The sequence below is a fragment of the Antechinus flavipes genome, chromosome 4 (assembly GCF_016432865.1).
Source record: "Antechinus flavipes isolate AdamAnt ecotype Samford, QLD, Australia chromosome 4, AdamAnt_v2, whole genome shotgun sequence".
Taxonomy (NCBI): Eukaryota; Metazoa; Chordata; class Mammalia; order Dasyuromorphia; family Dasyuridae; genus Antechinus; species Antechinus flavipes.
Window position 1 is genome coordinate 408,857,429 of NC_067401.1, and position 23,632 is coordinate 408,881,060.

At 31.7% G+C, this 23,632-nt stretch overlaps 1 protein-coding gene across 1 annotated transcript in view; it reads right to left on the bottom strand.

Moving 5' to 3' along the window:
• The window catches only part of HMCN1 (hemicentin 1), a 503,334-nt gene that overhangs the window by 269,811 nt on the left and 209,891 nt on the right, over window positions 1-23,632 (bottom strand). Inside the window, exons 6-9 of the mRNA XM_051998776.1 lie at window positions 23,505-23,611; window positions 6,474-6,594; window positions 3,442-3,705; window positions 1,076-1,220 (exon numbers count right to left, since the gene is read on the bottom strand). Coding sequence (XP_051854736.1) covers window positions 1,076-1,220; window positions 3,442-3,705; window positions 6,474-6,594; window positions 23,505-23,611 — 637 coding nt within the window. The remainder of the gene's footprint in view (window positions 1-1,075; window positions 1,221-3,441; window positions 3,706-6,473; window positions 6,595-23,504; window positions 23,612-23,632) is intronic.

Consider the following 23,632-nt stretch of genomic DNA (forward strand, 5'->3'; position numbering starts at 1 on the left):
ATTTATGGCTTTATTCCCAGGGATGTTTTAGAATTAATGAGTTAATGTCTATACTCAAAGTGCCACTGTCAAAAGATACTATCTAAACTTGGAAGAATTCTTATTATTTGACATTAGTCAGTTACATATAGAGAATGTTTGACTTCATCAGTCATTTATGTTACTAGATTACTGAATATGAAATTAAGAAAATAAACAAGTCGTGAAAAAAACAATGACAAATTATGCATCTTATTCATCAAAGCAGGGAAAATTTAAGTGAATGGTTCATGTCTTTGCCATTATTTTCACTTAATAAAAGTACAAAAAATTACAAAAGCCTCTTATACAAGTGGGCCATGTACTCTAAAATGGCCAACTATAATGGTTAACATAAACTATTTATTCTATATTCATTTAACAATGTCAGACTTACATAAGGCATTATTCTTCAGGTTTTTTTTTTGTATGTACTGTTTTATAGTAGAAAGGTGAAAGAGAAATCCTTTCCTTATATTTTCTCTAAAACTCCCCCCTTCTCTGTCCTTAGCAATTTTTAAATGCTTACCTAATTTTTCCTAATTAAATTCCTTGCACCTTGTTGTGGTTTTACCTATACAAAAATGTGCTCTTCACTTGAAATCAACAAGCTGAATCACTGCCTACACCCCATTTTGCCTTACTGCTTCAGAGTAAGAAATACTACAGTTTAGTGAGGGAGTAATCAAGAAAAATTTGAGGCCATACAAATAAGTCCTTTTTACTACTATTATGTAATTTTACAAAAAGGAAATCTAATGTGTTTAATGGGTATCAGATATCAATGGACAGCAATCTGTTTTTATAAAAAAGAGGTTCTGGTACATGCTTTGTAATGTTTTTATATGACATAACCATATGTACTCCTATATCCTACTTTCATTCCAGCCAGCGACACCACCTAAGGAAGGAATAACTATGATTATACTGAAACAAGGCATTAAAACAAAATTTATGGCTGTTTTATACTTTCCCTTGGGGGAAGCAGAATAATAATACAGTTTAATTCAGATTTTCTTAATGACATATAGCTTTATATTTGATAATTGTTACATACTTCAAGTACTGATTCACTCCCAGTGTCACTCCATTTCTGACAAAACGCAAAGTAAAAGGCAGAAGACTCTCAACAGAACAAGGAATATAGCCTGGCTGGAGGTAGTATCCTGGAGTTTTCTTGGGCATTGTAACTTTAGGAGCATCTGGAAGAAGCAAAAATAAAAACCTATTATATGTGAAAAGTCCATTCTAATTCTGGCTACTTACTGATATTCACAAATATTAATTGTGAAATTATTATAGGAAATCACTGGTAATCTAATTACTGGTTATTATCCACATGTCCCATTAAAAATATTTCTCTAAAAAGTCTAAAAGCATCAGTGTCGCAACCATTTCTGTGAGGCCATTTATATGTCCATATGGTACAATGAAGATTTTAGAATGTTACACATGAAAAAGCTTTAAGGATTGTCCTATTTCCACTGATATCAAATACTTACTAAACCAATAAATAGATAATTGAATTGTATCTTTTAGCTATTGTCCTACCTAGAATCATAATTACAGAAGTTGATAATTGTGAACAGAGCAATAATTAGCAATTTGGTGTCGAGTAGATAATATATTCAGATCAAGAAGAACTTTTAGAACAAATAATACAAATTAACATTTCTAATCAAATGAATAATTCATAAGTGAAAATAATAAAAAAGTAATGAAGACAAAATTAATAGGAAGACAAGGTAACTACTATAGTACTTCTAAGGATTATAGATTAAAAGCTGTAAGCAGCTTAGAAGCTATCAAACCCAACCATATCAATTTACAAATGAAGAAAATTGGTAACAGAGGAGTTAAATAGCTTGTCCAAGGCTACACAGTTAGTAATGTATGAGGCACTCAAGTCCTCGACTTCGTCTAGTATTCTATCTCCTTTATGACTTATCTGATCTCAAATCAATTTTAGTTGTTTTTAATTAGAGAAGCTCAATTTGAGTTGTTTCTATGCTGCTAAATGAGTGCATGTATTGTCAAAAAAGTAAATATAAAAAATATAAATATTGCACAATATTTTAAAAATCATCATTTATGTGATCTTAATGTCTGTGCCCTGGGGCAGTGCTCTGGTCTGTTAGGTTCTGGTTTTGAATCTCTCAAAATACATACAAAGATAGTTTTCAACATTCACCTTTGCAAAATTTTGTGTTTCATAATTTTCTCCCTCCTCCACTTTCCCCCTCCCCTAAACAGCAAGTAATCCAATACAGGTTAATAAATAAGTGCCATTCTTCTAAACATATTTCCATTCTTATCGAAGCATAGTATTTTCACTTTTGTGGTTGTTTTTGTTATTTGTTTGCTTGTTATTTTTTTCTTTCTCATGGTTTTTATTTATTATTGATCTGATTTTTCTTGTACAACATGATTAATATGGAAATATGTTTAAAAGAATTGCAAGGGCAGCTAGGTGGCACAGTGGATAGAGCACCAGCCCTGAAATCAGGAGAACCTTAGTTCAAATCTGGTCTCAGACACTTAACACTTCTTAGCTGTGTGACCATGGACAAGTAACTTAACCCCAATCACCTCAGCCAAAAAAAAAAATGCACATATTTAATCTATATAAGACTGCCTGCTGACTTGGGGAAAGGTGAGATAAGGGACATAGGGATAAAAATTTGTAAAAGAGAGTTTTCTTTAAAAATGAATGTTGAAAACTATCTATACCTGTTTTTGAAAGAATAAAATACTATTAAAATATAAAACATAAACTTCAACTTATATATGTCAAGCATTTCATTAGAAGTAAAACATACATGTTCATGCTGGAAAAAAATAAGATTACAGTTAGATTGATTCAAGAATAATTCTGTAGTCACAAAAACAAAAAAAATTCTTACATATGGATAAACTGGTAACATAATCTGGTTTGTTTCCCCATATAATTCATAATTCTGTAAACTTTGTTCCTTAACAACTAAAAGTCCATAGTCATTCCTGAGTTTCTCTATTAACTAAACAAAATGGTCAATTGTTAATTGAACAAATGTTAATTAATCAAAAAAAGCTAAGATCTGAAATTACATGTTTAATGTAAAATACACAGTAAAATTGGATAATTTAAGTTAAAGTATATTCTTAGAGATCAATTTGATTTTTTAACTCCATCAAATTAATAAATGTCAAATTAGACTTCATTGCATTGTGAGTGGATTTTAAGTATTCAACAGAGATACTATGAGAGATTCCATTTTATAGATAAGGTAATAGAGATAATCAACCCAAGTGACTAATACATTAGTGAAATAAATCAATTTAAACACATAATAACTAATCTCTAGTCCACTAAGCTTTGTAAAGCAACTTTATTGCATTAATTTATTGACATACAGGTATTCAAAATTCTTAAGAATGACTTACCTGGAACAATATTAGAAAATGACACACTTGAAACTCTTTGGAAAAGATAATCATCCTTATCATAACCTGTTACTTTAAGGAAAAAAGCTTCATTTGGTGGAATGAAGTCAGAAATGTTCCATATGCCATATGGTTTTCGATCAGGATAGTATTTAACAGGAATAGTTTTAAGAGGATCTCCAGAGATACTCAGAAGTTCAAGACGATCCACTCTGGCTGGAACAGATATCCCAGAGGTATTCAAAAGTACATACGTAGGTATACCTACAAGAAAAAATAGCTATTTGGAAGAGCACTTACTCTGTACTTATGTTTTGATATAAATTTTGGCTTTTGCTGTTAATGAAAGAATTTAGGGAACAAATTTATTAATCGCCTATTATGTGTCAGGTTCTGTTTCTAAGTACTTTATAAAACTTTTTACCATTTGATCCTCACAACCATCCGGGGAGGTTAGTGTTCTTATTACTCCTATTTTTCAGTTGAAGAAACTGAAGTAGAAAAAACAAAGTAATTTGCTGGCATGTAGCCAAAAAGTGTTTGAGACTCAGGTCTTCTTGTTATTAGATAGCCACTCTCTTTACTGTGAGATACACACATGCACACACAACACACACACACACACACACACACATAATACACACACAGGTACAGAAGCATATATACACATAATTTGTCTAAATGTGTATTTATACATATGATTAAAGAACCGCATATATATCATGTTTTGTTATATTCATATTTATATATAATAAAAAGCTATATATGTATATTACACATGTACATACCCTTATGGTCATATATATGTAGGTGTCTGTGTATGATTATATTATATATAGTTTAGACTGCCAGCTATTTTTTTATATATCCTTTTAAAAAAATTACTTATTTAAAACCTAAATACAAAATAGGAAAAGAAAAAAATTATCAAGTGTACACCAGAACATAAGATTTAAAATATAAAGTTATAAATTTCCATTTCAAGAACATTTACACTTTAAATACTACACATTGTATTCAGAGCTGTCCATCTTTTTTTTTCTTCTTGTAGTTTTGTTTTGTTCTCTGCTGTACACTTTTTGCTTTATTCTTTTCTCCCCTTTCTTACCCCTATCCACAAAAAAGCCACAATTAAGCACAGATACACACACACACACACACACACACACACACACACACACACAGGCATACATACACATACATAGATATCTTTAATCATCCTATATGTGTATATATGTATGTGATACATATATTACATACATATACACATACATACATTCATATGCATCAATGTACGACCATACTATTTGTTTATCCTGTTTCTATGAAGGTAGATAACATATTCCTTCCTAAGTCCAATTCTTTACATATTTTTCTAAATTTTTTAAGTTTCTAAATTTCTAATTTTTCTAAATTGACCAATTCATTATTTCCTATACCAAAGGAATATTCCACTTTATATTGTCTTTTTATTTTGTCTAAAACAATACTAATTAATATGGCTGACATACAGTATAGATTTTCTTATTTTTTTTCTTTTGATCAAATCTGTTAGCTTTAACTTTTCTGAACTGCCAATTATTCTTAAAGATAAGTATTATCATTTTATGTGAAAGATAATATATTCTTAATCAGAGAAACTATTTAGGAAATCCAGTATAATCATTTATTTTAATACTTTAAGCCATTGATGTATCTTTTAAAAATAAAACATAAATATAATACTTTATCACAGAGGTATCTACATGGACATTTTGGAAGATTCACAATTTTTATTCAACCAACCATGGCCACAATGAAAACAGCATAATAACATAAGATTAATTGATTCTGTGCTCCATTTTTGGGCAATATAAACATAGTTTGAATTTTTGTGAATAATTAAAAAGGTAGATGAAGTCAGAAGAATTCAGTTCCACACAAAGCAAGGGTATACAATGGTTTTTACATGAATAAGTGTTTTTGAATGGAATTAAAAATGTTTTATTAGTAACAAAGTGAAGGACAGCTTAGGCAAGATGGATTTACTTTCCTAAATCAGCACCCTAATCGAAATTGTTATGCCACAGTTCTCTTTTATTGTCCTGACTCAGTTTCCCTAATTATCCTGACCCAGTCCTGCTTCTCAGTTCTGCAAAACTTCCCCTCCCTCTTTATCAGAATATTGATAGAACATAAGAATGCCTCTCCCAATCCCAAGTTATTAGAATATCAGATACTGTCTTATCAAGATGCCTCCCCCCATGTCCAGGATGCCTCCCCCTGATTACGCCATCCCCTCTCCCGAGGCTCAACCTACCTTGTCAGTCCCTTTCTTGCTCTCAGTACCCTGACTACACCCCTGCCTCAGTCTGCCCTCTGTGTGTGAGGTATGTGTATATATGTTATTGAAAACTCTGAGTGTGGCTGGATTCTTGGAGACAATAGTCTCATTCAGCTCTGGGACCAAACATGGATCCATTGGTCCCAGTAGATCTTTCCATTTAATAAATTATTAAATAGTCTCTAATCTCTGTCTTGCTCAGTTTCTCCAGCATTTCAAAATATATGTGCATTATCATGATGAGTTATGGATACTGAATTTTGGGAAGGGTATCTGACAAGTAGAAAGACCTTGATTTTTTATTTTCTGAGGATAGGGTGAAAGAACTATATAGCTTTAGTTCGAAGAAGTGAAGACTTAAAAGGGACAAGAAGATGGCAAGATCACTTTTGATGTTAAAATTGTATGATTCTGTAACTTCAGTTACTGATATATCTGTCATCCCAAGGAAAATAAAACTATATTTTTAAAAATGAACAAGAAGTGTAGATCAATAGAATAATCATTTGAAGAGGAAATATGTGAGATATTTTATTTGGCATCCATATTTTTGCATATTATTTAGATATGGCAATGACTTCAAGTTTACCTACTTCAATTTCATGTAACAAAAGTACATAATAATAGAGGAGTAAGTATAATAACCAAAACCAAAAACCCCATTTTCAATGTGTATTTCTATGTCAATTTAAGAAACAACCATACAAACCTTGTACTGGTCTGCTAACTGTTTTTTTGAAGTCTAGTATTGGTTTTCTTGAAAAGCCAGCTCGGAAATCAATGGTACTTAAGCCAGTAATGCGAACTGAATGTCTTCCATTGCTAGATGTCTGAAAAACATTGAAAGATACACCATATCAACAGTTACCACTAATTATTTATAAAATATTAAAGCAATGAGTATGGTTTTAAAAACAGGAAATGTTCCATCATAACACCAAGTATTGACATTTTTAAACTATACTTTGCACTTAACCTTAAGTATTGGAAATCTTAGGTTCTTCCATGTGATCTTCATTGGAAATACCTTTCTGTTTTTTGGAAGAACAACCATCAGGAAAATATATGTGTGTGTGTGTGTGTGTGTGTGTGTGTGTGTGTGCGCGTGCATACTTTTACTAAGCACTCACTTTTTAAGTTTACAGGCACTGCGAACAGAACACACAGGCACTTGCAACAGCACATACATAAAAACCTATTCTCAGTGCTAGTAAACTTACACACATATGTATATATCCGTGTGTGTATATTTATATTTACAGATACATGTTTGCATACATATATACACACACATTCCTCTTCCCAGTGCCTGATATATTTACCTGAGTTATACTTAAAAAGCAAAATCTTGATAAAAATGAAATCTGTTTCCTGGCTTTTTTTATGTTTGATTTTTATTGCACATTTACGAATTGGGGAATAATAATTTTACCCAGGACAAAATATTCCATGCTATATTTTTGACTAATGACCATCCATTCCCTGATTTTGAAATGTTTTTTACCCTTGTATTCTGTAACAATGTACTCTCCTAATTCATCTTCTATACTATGAGTTTTGGGGCTCCATTGCTTCCTCCTCTTGACCTCCAACTATCAGGCTAACAATAAGCTTCCATACCAAGGTTCCATTTTTGAGTCTCTAATCTACTCCTTCTTTCTTATTCAGAAAGTTCATCCATTCACTTGGTTTCAACTTTTTTGAGTTGAATTCCATTCAAGAAACATTTATTAAGAACTCAAGCCTTTCAGGCTACTGTATTAAGTACCAGAAATGCAAAGACAAAAATGGAAAAATCCTTATCCTTAAAAAGCTTATGTTCTACTATAGGCTGCTAAATGCACATCTCTATGGGGGCTGGAGCTCCCATCATCTTCTGCTTATCTTCACTTGAATCTTTCATTAGTTCTTCAAATTACCAAAAGGAATTCATTATTACCCTCCTACACTTCCCCTTCTCCCCATACCCCAAAAGAAAACTAACCTCCCTTCTACTTTGTTAACTCACACTGCTTATTTTAGGAGCCTTTCACTTGATCCACCTAATTCTGATCCCTCCCCAAATTAATCCATTCTACTTAATTCAAATTAATACATTCTACTTAATTAATATGTCAATACTTCTTAGATTTTTTGGTTCTAAGTCCCATAAATTTCTTTCAATTTCTTCTTTCATCAGTTGCTCTGGCTTATTTCCAAAGTCATTTATAATTTGATTCTATCCAATATATATGTGTGCGCATATGGATAGATCTATAATCTATAAACATATACATATACATACATACATACATATATGTGCATACACACATGCAGATTTATCTACACATACAAATAGGAAAAGGGAATAAGCATTTATATAACACATGTACTTGGAACTGTGCTAAGGGCTTTTTACCAATATTAGCTTATTTTATTCTTACAATAAACCTATAATGTAAGTGATATCATTATTTCTATTTTTCAGTTGAGGAAACTCAGGTTTGGAACAGCTAGATGGTGCAGTGGATAGAGCACCTGCCCTGGAGTCAAGAGGAAATAATTTCAAATCCAGCTTCAGACAATAGCATTTCCTAGCTGTGTGACCCTGTCCCTTAATTAATATTAAATTTATAAACTATATTTATGAATTAATTATTTCTTTGTCTACTTCCTTTAACTCTATCTCTTTCTCAGTGACTTTTATTGATTTGTATTTTCAGAAATGAGTCAGAAAGGAATAGGAAGAAGAGTTGCCATGTTATTTGCCCCAAAATAGGGGAGAGATAGGAAATAAAATTCTACAATATTCTTCCACAGACTTTAAGAAGCTTAGATTCTCTATTATGTTTGATGATTTAATTAGTCTATAGAAATATGAGTTTAGAAACTACACTTAATTTCACTGGCATAAGGAAAAGCCTAATCTAAAAACTCTATTAATTCAGGTCAGCACTGTCTCTGCAAGTTATAATGACAGATAGTTGAGACAGATTATATGATTTATCCAAATTCATTGAATCAACATGTCTCAACAATAGGCCTTCAACTAAGAAAAAAAGTTTGGTTTTTTTTTCTATCTTTTTTCATGGTACCTTTCTTCCAGGTCAATACATAAGAAAATTTGATTCAATTGGACAAATATTTATTAAGTACTTGCTACTATTTGCAAAGCACATCTCAACATCTGTTATATTAAGTTAAATCTTGCTGTCAAACTTTATATAAACAATCATAAGTACTTTGTTTTTGTTTTTGTTTTTTTAATTTTTATTTAATAATTACTTTATATTGACAGAATCCATGTCAGGGTAATTTTTTTACAACATTATCCCTTGCACTCATTTCTGTTCCGATTTTTCCCCTCCCTTCCTCCACCCCCTCCCCTAGATGGCAAGCAGTCCTATATATGTTGGATATGTTGCAGTATATCCTAGATACAATATATGTTTGCAGAACCGAACAGTTCTCTTGTTGCACAGGGAGAATTGGATTCAGAAGGTATAAATAACCCGGGAAGAAAAACAAAAATGCAAATAGTTCGCATCCGTTTCCCAGTGTTCTTTCTTTGGGTGTAGCTGCTTCTGTCCGTCATTTATCAATTGAAACTCAGGTCTCTTTGTCAAAGAAATCCACTTCCATCAAAATATGTCCTCATACAATATCGTTGTCGAAGTGTATAATGATCTCCTGGTTCTGCTCATTTCACTCAGCATCAGTTCATGTAAGTCTCGCCAGTCCTCTCTGTATTCATCCTGCTGGTCATTTCTTACAGAACAATAATATTCCATAACATTCATATACCACAATTTACCCAGCCATTCTCCAATTGATGGGCATCCATTCATTTTCCAGTTTCTAGCCACTACAAATAGGGCTGCTACAAACATTTTGGCACATACAGGTCCCTTTCCCTTCTTTAGTATTTCTTTGGGATATAAGCCCAATAGAAACACTGCTGGGTCAAAGGGTATGCACAATTTGATAATTTTTTGGGCATAATTCCAGATTGCTCTCCAGAATGGTTGGATTCGTTCACAACTCCACCAACAATGCATTAGTGTCCCAGTTTTCCCGCATCCCCTCCAACATTCATCATTATTTTTTCCTATCATCTTAGCCAATCTGACAGGTGTGTAGTGGTATCTCAGAGTTGTCTTAATTTGCATTTCTCTGATCAATAATGATTTGGAACACTCTTTCATATGAGTGGTAATAGTTTTAATTTCGTCCTCTGAAAATTGTCTGTTCATATCCTTTGACCATTTATCAATTGGAGAATGGCTTGATTTCTTATAAATTTGAGTCAGTTCTCTATATATTTTGGAAATGAGACCTTTATCAGAACCTTTAACTGTGAAGATGTTTTCTCAGTTTGTTGCTTCCCTTCTAATCTTGTTTGCATTATTTTTGTTTGTACAAAGGCTTTTTAATTTGAAGTAGTCAAAATTTTCTATTTTGTGATCAGTAATGGTCTCTAGTTCATCTTTGGTCACAAATTTCTTTCTCCTCCACAAGTCTGAGAGATAAACTATTCTATGTTCCTCTAATTTATTTATAATCTCGTTCTTTATGCCTAGGTCATGGACCCATTTTGATCTTATCTTGGTATATGGTGTTAAGTGTGGGTCCATGCCAATCATAAGTACTTTGGATTAAGGTCAGAGAATTAGAAGGAAACTCAAATTGGTTATAATTAGGATTATGATATTCCCAATTGCTGTCTTTTAGTTTTGGTATATCAAACTGCCAAACTGTGTCAGTATTAAAATAATAATAACAACATTTCATGTCAACATTAATAAGAAAAGATAGAGAACAAAATAGCTCTTAGCAACATATTAGATACCTATACTTTTTTTCATTGATTACAAGGATATAGTTATTCTGAACTGCCTTATACTAAAAAATATCTTCATTAAGTAGACAGATAAATTCACACAATAGATAAAGAATGGAAAGATATCCATCTTTGTAAAGTGATAAAATATAAATGAAGTATTTTATATCATGTCAGATCCTCATCCAGGATATAAATATATAAATAAGCTTTAATTTAATAATAACAGTAAGGATAGCTGTACCATAAACAGGAATCTTTACTACCCTACAAAGAGAGGCGGTTAAAAAAAATGTTCATGAGGCAATATATTCCCTCCTTACCATACATATGGTATGCTCACTGTGCAGTCCTGTTTCCTTCCCAGGCAGATAGAAGAGTTTAGAGACAACACTGGGCCTGAGTCAGAAAATATGAAGGCAAAAATGGCCTAAGACATTTAACTAGGTCCCTAGTGTGATCCTGGGCAAGTTAATTAACTTCTGTCCACCTTAGTTTTCTCATTTGTAAAATGGTAATAATAATAATAACACCACCTATCTCACAAGATTGAGCCGAGGATCAAGTAAAATTATATTTGTAAAGCATTTAGCACAGTCCCTAGCAAATAGAAGTGGCTTAGTAAATACTTATTTTGTTCCCTATCTCCTTTCTTCTCAATGAGGAGTGGACAGACATAGAAATGTTTATGGTGAGAGAAAGAAACAGAAGAGAAAAGGGAGGAAATATGTGATTTATGGTGCTAATTTTTCTTCAGGCTATCAATCACATACTCCCTCTAGAAATATTATATATATAGGAGTTAAGATTTCCATGTTAGTCTACAAAATATTTTAAATCAGCACTTCAAATTAAGTAATTACTTATTATATAGTAATTATTTTTAGTAATTACTATTAATAATGGTTCAATGAGTACCATTTCTTTGAGAATTGGCCTGAGAACTTAAATACAATTTACGATATTTTTTTTTTATCGGAACATTCATTTTGAGTTTCAATCAACTCATAGATAAAATTTTAGTAAGCTACTTAATTGCAAATTAGAGGTTTTCTATATGATTGTGTAAGTAAAAATGTGTATGATGAAAACTATGGATCTGATTAGACTATCTAGCACTTTAACAAATACTATCTTAAAGCCATGTAGCTATTGTTTTATATAATTCCCCCCAACCTTCCAACGTTATGACAAGCAAGTTTGTTATATGAAAATAACCTCCCGATACATTTTTTGTTCTCCTTTCTTTAAAAAAAAAGTCTTAGTATAAAATAATTATTAAAGATGCCAAAGTGCACTAAAATATTCAAAAACTGCCAAGTCTCTATCAAGTGGAATTTGTCTAGCAAACAATCCCTTGGTAAACCAATTGACAAAGGTTATGTTACAACAGATTTATTTAACAACAGTGAGAAATTTAGAACTTTCCCAAATGTTTGGAAACATATTTTTCTTTCCCATTGTGATATGTTAATCAGATTATGTCAAAATAAAATTGAAGATTAAACAAAAAATTTAAAATTGAATATTAAACATTAAATAATTTAATTAAATAATTTAAGAATAAATAGATGGTACATGTGTGCTAAAATCAAAGACAAGAAGATACTGGTTTAAATCCAACCTCAAATATTAACTGTGTGACCTTCATTTTTTGTTTGCCTTAGTTTCTCATTTGTAAAATTAGAATAGCACCAACCTCCTAGGGTTGTTGTGAGGATCAAGTGAGATAACACTTGTAAATTATTTTACAGTACTATATAAATACTAGTTGTTGTTATTTTGGCATACTCTTCTAAATTTGTTTATTCACATTTATTTTAATCTTATAAAACAACCAAAATTAGTAATCTATATGTGGGGAAAAAAATAATAATAGTCTTCACATTATCTGTAAAATGTTTAAAATGCTGGGAGAATTAAGGAACATTCAATGATAAAGCAATGATTTCATTTATTTAAATTACAATACAATTTATATTTATAACATAAACATTCAAAATCTTTGTCTATTAGAAATCTCTTTAAGTGACTATTTTTAAGCATAACTCTTTTACCAATCTATAATTCAAATTCTCAATTCATACCATTTTTAGCTATAACAATAAAGACTATCTTTTTACCATGTGCACTCATAATTTCCTATGTTCCAGTATAAATGTTGAAGTTAAGGCTTAAATTGTATCCAGAGCATATCCAGGGTATCCAGAACATATATGGTTATGCATTTTTAACAAGTAACCTTGAATTGCCAGGGCCCAAAATAAATGAGACCCTAGTTGGCTATAGTTATCATTGTGAAGGCTATATGCACCCAAATTTCCAGTCAAATTTCCCTGTAATTCTTTGAGTTCTGGCCACTTTATTTATTAGGTAGGGTTTTATATTTTATTGTCTTATCTCCTTTTCATCTTTCTCTTCTAGAATTCCATTTTGCAAAAAAGGGGGTGGGGAGACAGATAAAATAAAATTGGCCATTTTCAGATTAAAATAAATCATAACTGTGAAGTGAATAGCAGAAGTATAATACATATGGAAGACATATGGTTATTCTAAGTGTTGACGTAGTATCATTTAAATAATGTCAAAAGGTATCACCTGATGCCAGATTAAGGGAACTTGGGGTTTCCAAGAATATATGTTTATACATAATGTTTTCATCTCCTTTGAGTGAGAACAGTAAAGAAACTTGTTAAAATAAAATGTCATATGATGGCTCAGGGTTAAAGAAGGGGATTATATACTAACTCATCATCATTCATTAACACAGAATTATTAGCTACTAAGAGTATGACATAGCATAAGTTTTCTCTCTGTCTCTGATCCTAATTTTTCTTTCATATGAAACAAAATAATTGCATTAGATAACCTTTAAAGTCTATGCTTTTCTTACATTCTAAAGTTTTGTGGTTTTAAGAACTAGCTAAACATTCAAGTGACAGCTTTCTAAGGAAAAAGGCACAGGGCAAGGTAAATTTTGAAAAGGAAATGGAATAAAGAAATGTAAACTCTATGGGGATGTAAAAAAAGGAGGATCCTGGTAACACAGTATGCTATTGTATCAGGTATGGAAGTTAGCAGTAGTGGAAGATGGGGGCTGGAGAGGGGAAGAAGGAGGATTCAAGAAGGAATGTGGAATTTAAGGGAATAAATGAGTTCAAAACTAAACTTTACCTAATTAATATTTCCCCTAGAGTTTAACACTGATTATATGATATTTTATGACCCTTGAAGATCCTGAGTACTTGAGATTTTAGAATATTAACTCTTTAAGAACTTTTTTTTTGCATGATATTCATTACACAATAGAAGTAAATGAATATTTTTCTCTATTTTGGGTGACTAAAGTAAGTTTATCTGGCTTTGATTCAGCTGTCTGGACAAATACATATCTTTAACAATTCTCTCATATAAACAATACATCATTTTTGGTAAATTCTTTCCATTTCATAAGATGGTTGTTTAACCTTACAGAGTTCATGAGAATTTGCATATGTGTGCATGGGGATGTTATTCATGAGCAATAAAAGAAAAAAGCATGTACTCTCCCTGGTTCCTAATTTTATCAGGTATTTACATGTGTAATCTGATTATGCTTATGCCTATATGTGGTCACCATATTTTGATTTTGTTTTGTTTTTATCATTAAGATCATCTTAAAAATTGAGTTTTGAAAAACTGTTCAATCAACCAATTAATAAGCATTTACATGCCTTCTACATACCAAGAACTATATTGGTATAGAAATACAAATATAATAATAAGACAATCCTTATCCAAGATGAACTCATATTCTACCAGTGGAAACTAGATGTATATGTGTATATATTTATATTTTCATGCATGTGTAAGTATAAATACCCTATACATATATGTATGTACATGTGTATGTGTGCATGTTCAAGATATAGTTATTTACATTTCTTTTTATTAGTTTTGTTAGTTACTGATTAATTGATATTTATATTATACATTATACATTATATTATACATGATAATGTGATATATATATACATGCTATGTGATTATAATTATTAAATTATATCTATTTCTATTATTTTCTTTATTATACGTACATTTATATGCCTATATATATCTATTGATAAAATATATATGCAAAACAAATTACAAGGTGACTGGTGAGGTGGAAACACCAGTAGTTTGGGAATAAAAAATATCTCATTAGGAGATCTTATTAGGATGTGTCTTTAAAGGAATCTAGGTGTTCCCAGCATTGGAAGTGAGGAGAGAGGGCATTCCAGTGATGGAGGACAACCTGAACAAAAAATGTGGATATAAAAAACTAAGAGTCATATATATAAGACAGAGGAGGGAGGGAGAAAGGGAGAAGGCCAGTTTGGCTAGATCAAAAAGTGCTTGAAAAGTACAAGACTGGAAAGGGAAAGAGAGTTCTAGTCAAAATCTGACCCAAAAGTGGAGCTAGAATAGAGAAGACAAAAATCAATGATTCCATGAGATAGCAAGAAATATTAGAATAAAATCAAAATTCTGGAAAAATTAGAATATACAAAGTATAAGCTGAACTAGTGACCTGGGAAACAGGTCAAGAAAACATCATTTAAGAATCACATTTTTAAAAAAAAAATCTATTAGAATTTGAAGTCATTTGAAAATAGAATTATTCAACTATTCATCTTCTAAGAGAAATCTTAAAAGGAAAAGTTCCAAGAATGGCATATTCTAAATACTGAGTTTCCAAATTACTGCAAGAATCCACAAAGAAAGAGCTTCAGTACCAAGGAACAACCATAAGTATCACACAATATCAGACAAAGAGGATATCTTGGATTATAACATTCCAAAAAGTAAAACAAAACAAAACAAAACTATGCTTATATTCAAGAATTGGTTATTCAGAAAAGTTAAGTGTTATCATACATTTGGGGGATCTTTAATTAAATAGAGAATTTTTAATCATTTCTCATTTAAAAAAAACTTCTATTAATTAATTAACTAGAAATTTTGAGGTTCAAACCCAAGAGGCTGGGGGAAACTTTCAACAATTCAGTTTAATTAATTGGAAAGGCCCATTTAATGTTATAATGCTAACATTCTAATACCAGGAGAAAAACATAAGTGTTCCATCAGAAATTGTGTCTTCAAAAGGCACTGAGGAAGTTAAATAAGAAAAACGGAAGGAAAAAAAGAAAAACAGAGGACATGGAAATGGATTGTTCCTATTCTTAGGGTTTTAAGAGGGAAAGAAAGAGGGAGACTAAAAGGAATATGTTAGTATTAAAAAGAACAAGAGCTTGGAGGAACTTACTGTTTGTAATTGAGATCCTTCAATTGAGAAAAAATAGTGCAAAAGACTGTATAGAATGTATATCAGATGATTCTCACCTTTATTAGAATCAGACTAATGAGAATTATATACTCACATAGGCATTCAAATAGTTTTGTTAAATTCATCAAACTCATCATGAAAACAGGCAGGGACAAAGTTTGAAGAGAGGTTAGAAGGAAGAATAATTCCAAGGCAAAATAAACTTCCTGCTCCTAAATGTGGGATTAGAAAAGGCAGGGCAGAACTGGAAACTAATGGAGTTCCCATCATTTGGAGAATGGCTGAATAAAGTATAATATTTAAATGCAATATTATTCAACATAAAAAATAACTGTTGTTGGCAAGAGATATTGGTCTCTTCCTACATGTCTGGCATGCCTCTTTAGTCTTTTCTCATAGATCCTTATCCATGTCACCCCAAAAACTGTGGATGACCTTGAAGGTTATTTTTTACTTTCCCTATTCTCACAGTTTTTGATGTTATCAGCTTTTACAGGTTCAATTGTCACCCATGCAAAAGATTCCCAGATCTATATAGCTAGTCCTGATCTTTTTCTTGAAGTCTAGTTCTATGTCACTAACTGCCTTTTGGATATCTCAAACTGGATAACCCAACATCTCAAAGTCAACCTGTCCAAAATAATTCATTAACTCTCTTCTGTAAACTACTTCTCTTCCAAACTTTCTTATTACTGTTGAAGGTACCACTATCCTCCATGTCACCTATGTTTGCAATATCAGAGTCACTGTGATCCCTTACCTTCACTCAGATTTGATACCAAATCCATTGCCAAATCCTGTCATTTCTACATTTACATCTTTCATATGCATGCCTTTCTCGCCACTCATACATGGCAACCTTTAGACCCTCATCTTCTCATATCTGGATCACTACAATTTTACTTTCTTTATTTTCTCTGAACTAAGACTTTACCAACTCCATCCTCCAGACAACTTCCATTATGATCTTCACTCAAATTATCTTGCCTACTCAATAAATTTCAATGGGTCCTCATTACTTTCAACATTAAAATTAGATCATTAAGAAGCTTTTTAAAAAGACACTATCTTGAAACAATATAGTAAAAAATTAAACACACTAAATTTATCATTAATTTTTAGGGAACTAAATTTATCCAAAATTTTCCTTATATTTTTTCCCTAAAGTGACTGAGCAGTAGTGGTACCTACAGCTTTTATAATTATTATTAAAATTAATTTTAATATTTATTTTTATGGTCTATATTTAGATTTATTTTAGCTAAAAATAATACAGGGTAGATTTTTTTCCCAATACAGAATATAATTAAGAGAATAAGGTACACTAATATGCAGTTTCAGTTAGGAATAAATACTAAACTTATTTATAGAAACAAAATCATAATACATCTATACCATGGTAATAGAGAATAAGCCAGAAAGCTAATATTTATGGTGTTGAATTAACTCATGATCTTAAGAAAAAATACTAAGACATGAGAAATTCAACATTCCAAATTGAAATAAAATCTGATTAGAGAAGTAGAATTTCATTCTCTTTTCTAACAGGAAATAATGCTAAAGGTTTTTCTTATTTAAAAAAAATAGAACAATTTAGAGTTGCAACCATAAAATCTGATTACATTTTCACATAAAACCAAGAAGAAATAATATTGCTTTAAAATAAAAGCCTGTCACGGGTCTCAGACTAAATAGCTGATGGTGCGACTTAGATTTCCATCAAATTTCCTAAACAGTTTTCCCTTTTATATTAATCTAAGAAACTGCAAAGTCGAAAGAAAAGTACTTGGAATTGGCAAAGAGTAAGAGATCTAGCATTATTTAAAGCTCCTGTATAGTATTGCAAAACCACAGCCTATAGGAACTGGAAGGGGCCACAGGACTGATCTAGACAAACTCATATTTGAAAAGAATGTCCACTAGAACAAAATGACAAATGGTCAATCAGCCTCTTCCTGAAGGCCTCTAATGCATAAAAACCCTGCCCTTCTTGAGCAGTCATTTCATTTCAGGACTGACCTAGTTAGCAAATTTTTTAGACCTCAAGTTTTTCTGACTTCTACTAATTGATCTTAGTTCTGAACTTTGGGATCAAAGAGAACAAGTCTCATCCACTTTATATATATATATATATGGGTGTGTGTGTGTGTGTGTGTGTGTGTGTGTGTGTGTGTGTGTGTGTAAATGTTCTTTAAGCATTCAGCTTCCTCCTGAGTCTTCTCTTTTCTAAGCTAAATATTTCCAGTTCCTTCAGTCTTCAAAGGGAATAAATTGAAGCCCCTTTACAATCCTACATCCTATGTGTAGATGCATATGTTAAGAAATATGTTAAGAAAATACTTCATTTAATTGGCAATCTGGTATTGTCAAGTTCAAATAACGGATAAATTCCAGGAAAGAGCTAGTACAATACATTCCATTAACCCCAAAGAGAATTGGTTACTACTTCTAATTCATCTAAAGAGCACACCTGGTATAGCTAGTTTGTAAGTTTATTCATAAGTTAAAAGGTGAAAATATTTGGCTGCTGGCATAATCCTTCCTCTTGTGTGGTCCTTGGTACACATTGTGTTGATTTAATTTTAGTTGCTAAATAAATTCATGTTACTTGAATATGATTTCAAAAGCATTCTGATCATGTTTAAATGTCTTCATAGGCTCTGGAAATCAACATGAATGCCTTTAGTGTAATTGTAGAGTTGGAACTCAATCTTCCACTTGGAAGATTATCTAAGTATAGTTTATCCAAATTTTCTTAATGGATATATGCCCTGGGGAATAGACACATATGTGGAGATTACCCAATTATACTGATAATCACATACTAATCGATGGATTTTGTGCTTTCTACAGTCTAGAGTTGCTCTTCTTTTTTTCTTTAATGTTTTTGCTGAGAATTTCCCTGAAGTAGCTGAAGGCCAGATTTGTCTTCACAGAAATGTGTACTTATGTGATTATATTCAAATTTTAGAACTACAAAGATAAATGTCTGGATGGAAAATTAATACTGCATCTTAGAAATTAGATCCAGGATTTACCTTTTTAAGGAGCCCCCCTACAGATGGGAATGTGTGGCTTAAAACAACTTTCTTTTTTGTTTTAAATAAAAGAATAATTTATGTTCTCTTAAATGGTTGCTTTTATGCATGTTTTCACTAGTATCAGATATAACTCAAAGCATTTGACTCATTTGTATGAAAAGCACACAAGACTTACATTTATCTCTTTGTTGACTCTCCCTTGAAATGCCACAGTACATGTGCACTGCAGTTTTGATAAAGAAGCCACAGAAATTGAGAACTGCAACTTTTATGTGATCTGTCTGTCACTTTAGACAAATCACTTAAATGTTCGTTACCTCATTGTACCCCACCTATAAAATGAGGCTCTGAAACTTAGCCACCCCACCTAATTCACAAAAGCTGTTATGACAAATAATATATATGATCTACTCTCTTCTCGTGGGATGAAAAAAATGCTATATGAAACATATTCAGAGCATGATTAAATCCAGGCACAGAACATACTTCCCATAAAGCAGGAAACATGAAAGACAGGAACAAGGATAATTCCAATTTTTGATTGTTCTGTAGAAGGGCCAAATGTAATTAACTTATTCAACAGCTTGTCTAAACTACAGTTCAAAGTTAGCAGTTATATAGAATGTGAATTTTTTGAAGACAGGCAGTATTTCATTTTTATCTTTGAATCTCCAGGGGCTGAAAATTTGCACATAGTCATGCTTCACTAATATTTGCTAAATTTAAATTGAATTTTTGCAAGGGTATTTCTTTCATTCATATAGCACACTTATTAAAACCTTTGGAAAAAGAAAATTATGATTGGCATTGGAAGATATAATATTGGAGTTTTTACAATCTGAGAAAGAGATGAGATGGTCATTCAGCAAGAATTTATTGTGTTAGACAATTTGCTAATTGCTGGAGATATGAAGACAAAAAAGAATACAAATGCAAAAGTCCCTGCCCTCGGGAAGCTTAGTCTACTGGGGAGAAACAAATTGATGCAAAGTAATTTCATTAGACAAAAAGTACTGTGGGGATTAGAATATGCTTTCTGACACGTGTCACTTGAGCTGAACTCTGAAGGAAGACTGAGATCATATGAGATAGCAGTGCCTTTCAGATTCCCAAGAATAGCTTATATGAATAAAGGAGGGAATGGAAGAACATGGGAAGGGAACAAAATAAGCATTTATCAAGTGTCTACAATGCCAGGCACTATGCTAAGTGCTTTGAAAATATTGTATCTTATATGATCCTCACAAAAACCCTAAGAAGGAGATGCTGTTATTATTTCCATTTTTACATATAAGTAAATGACAGAAAACATATAGCAGTTAAGTGATTTACAACTCATAAGTGTCTAAAGTTAGATTTCAAACTTGGGTCTCCTTGACTTCCAACCCAGTACTCTATTCACTGTGCCAGAAGTCTAGAAAGTTGTCTCTTACAGTGAAAGAGAAAAGTATGAATTTTATCCTAGAGCTGCTGGAGTTTTTTAAGTACAAGAGTGATAAAGTCAGATCTGGGCAAAAGAATGTTAGTTTGGCAGCTGTGTGGACATAGAATTGGAGAGGAATAAAACTGAAGTCTGGGAGACCATTAGAAGATTACTGAAATAATCTAGGTGAAAAATAATGAACACCTGAGCTTGGACTGCCTGTGTATCTATGTTAGGTGTTGGCTAAGGTGAAGGAATTTGAGATAACAGAGAACATAATGCCCAGTAATGTAAGAAAATCAATAGTTTGTAAAATAAAGTGCCCTTTGAGTCTGGAATGGAAACAATATAAACAATAGCTAGTTTTTGTATAGTTTTAAGGTTTGCAAAGCATTTTAATAGGTTTTTTTTATGTGATCCTTAAAATAGTCCATTGAAAGAAAAGCTATTATTATCCCCATTCTAAGATGAAAAAAGTGGAGCTTAGAGAGAATAAATGACTTGCCTAAGGTCTAATAGCCAATATAGGTATCTGAGGTAGGATTGAATTGAAGTCTTTTTACTTGGCTCTACTTACTATCCAAGACCAGCAATCTATCCTTTATTCCATTTAGCTGACTAGATCAGGGAAGGTTTCAGAGAGAAAATGAGCATTTCATTTGAGATTTAAAGGGAGATCCAAAAAGCAAAGAGAAAAAAAGGACATTCCTGACATAAGCTACAACATTAAAGATCCCCAGGCATTGTATATAGAATAAATGCAGGGAAATAATATGAGATGAGGCTCAAAATTTCTGGTTATATGCCATGGAATATCAGGTAAGAACTGGGGTTTCTGGAGTAGTAGACTTAGGTGTATCACTTTTGTGTGTGACTTTTATGGTCAACTCAATTTCATTCCTTTTTTCCATCAGTACATTATATAATCTTCATTATGTACTCCATACTATATACTCCATACTTTGTTACATCTTTTTTATATTTTATGTAATCAAACTATGTTGCTAATATAGCTGATGCTATCCATTATTAAGCTTTAAAAAAGAACAGTGTGATTTATATGAAGATTCATCATTAGTACATTATAAATCTAAGATTTCTATGAGTAAGTCATTGTGTCTGCATGTTTCTTTAATTATTGTCATGTTAGCTGTGACATTTACCTACAACCATTGAACAGAGCCCTCATTATTTCATTTTATCATTCCTTCCCTCCCTACTCAAAAGCTAATCTAAGAACTGTCCCTCCATTTACCTATGAACACTTTCTTAGGTAATGCTTACTTAAAGTCTATGATGTGGAAAGCACAGGACAGACTAAACAATTGACACACAAAATTTAACCACTAGGCAAATAACGAGAAAAGACTTAGTATATTATATTCCAAATTCTCCCCCTCCTCCAAAATTAAGTGGATCAGTGATTCACTCCATTCCTCTTCAAGCACTGTTCCTGCTTTTCTTGATATCATTCTCTACCATGACCCTCTTCTTCTTGCACCTCCCATAGATACTCTCTCCTTGCTTCCCCTCCTTCATTTTTCTTTTATGTGTTATTTTCTTCTATGAACATATAAACTCCTTGAAGACAGGAAGTGTCTTTGTTTTTGCTCCTATTTACATTTGCACTCCTTAGTACAATGCCTAACATATAGTAACAATAAATGTTTGCTGATTTGACCTAATATTATATTGGAAATATTTCATCATTTTTGCCCCTACTTCTATGTATAAATACTGGGCTGGGTGCTAAAGATAGTGAAGTAAGAATAAAATAAGATTTACTCTCAAGAGTCTTCAATTGTGCCTACAACATACAATGATAATCCTTAGATGTAATGGTTTTATTATTTAAAAAAAGTTATATTTTCCATCTCTATGATCATCTCAGTGCAAGTAGGAGTTAATTCTTTGAACTTGTGCTCCCATGGCCTAGCATAATACCTCATATAGTGAATACTTAATAAATACTCCATTGCTTGAATGTGAATTGTTTGAAAGAATAATAACAAGATAAAGCTTTTTCTAAACAAGCTCCATTAAAAGATGAAAATATATTAATATTATTAATAATAATAACCTCCACTTGAACCCTATATTGATGCTTAATGGTATGACCATGCTAATTGGACTTACTATGTATCATCATACAATTTGCTTTGGAGAGTTTTCATTTTGGAGACTGCGATATTACAAGATTCACAGCTATATATTAATAACTCAAGGAATATTGTCTGTGTTTTTTAAAAGGATGACATTTTACACAAGGAAATAACTTGGGATCATAGTAAATACTGGGTCATTTCCCAAATGCAATACAATTTGCTCTCTTCATACTTCTCAGCCCTACTCATTGCTCTCTGTATACAAGAGATATGTTCTGATGAATTAACTCAATCAAGTGGTCATCAAACTACATGTATCAGTCAGGATAATAGACATTTTTTCAATGATGAAAACTTCTAAATGTGCTATTTTATATTATTATCTATTGTATCATCTAGGTGATATAACAACAATAATAAGAATAACTGATGATGTTATAAATATCATTTAAATGATATTTACATTTAAATAAGCTTTTCCAATTTTCAGTTTATTCATAACATAATTTCATCATCATTATGATTTTATGAATGCGATCAATTATGGAACAGAGAAATAGCCTATGACCATAATAAATGGCAAAGTCAATTCTAGGTCACCAACTTCTGACTTCCAAACATGCAAGGATCTGCAGTTAAGTAACTGATTACATTCTATTTCTGCGGTTAAGTAATTGTTACATTCTATTTCAGGTACTACTTATATTAAGGATACCAACTCTGGGTTAAGAATAGGAAAACTATTAAATATAATTATAGTTTTCTTAAATTTTAACGTTTAGAGAAGAATAAATTAGCTGCATGATGGAGAGCTTTGGCTCTGGGCATTGTAAACCTAGTGAATTTATGGGCTACTTCCAGACGCTAGAGATAATTCATATACTGAAAATGTCTTTAAAATATATTACATGAATTCCTTTTTATTAAATTGTTATCTATGTTTGCAAGAGATTTGTATTATAACTGATCTATTATATACCCTTTATAAAACATATTACCATAGAAATAAAATAATAATGATACACATGCTTTGTGTAACAGTACCTTAATTGTCCACATGCCAGGTTCTGGCTCCTTCACATTCACTACCTTGGCAGAGTTATGGATATTTAATAGTTCATTCAAGCCAAATCCTTTTTTTATCAGCTTCCCTGAAAGACAGACAGAAATGT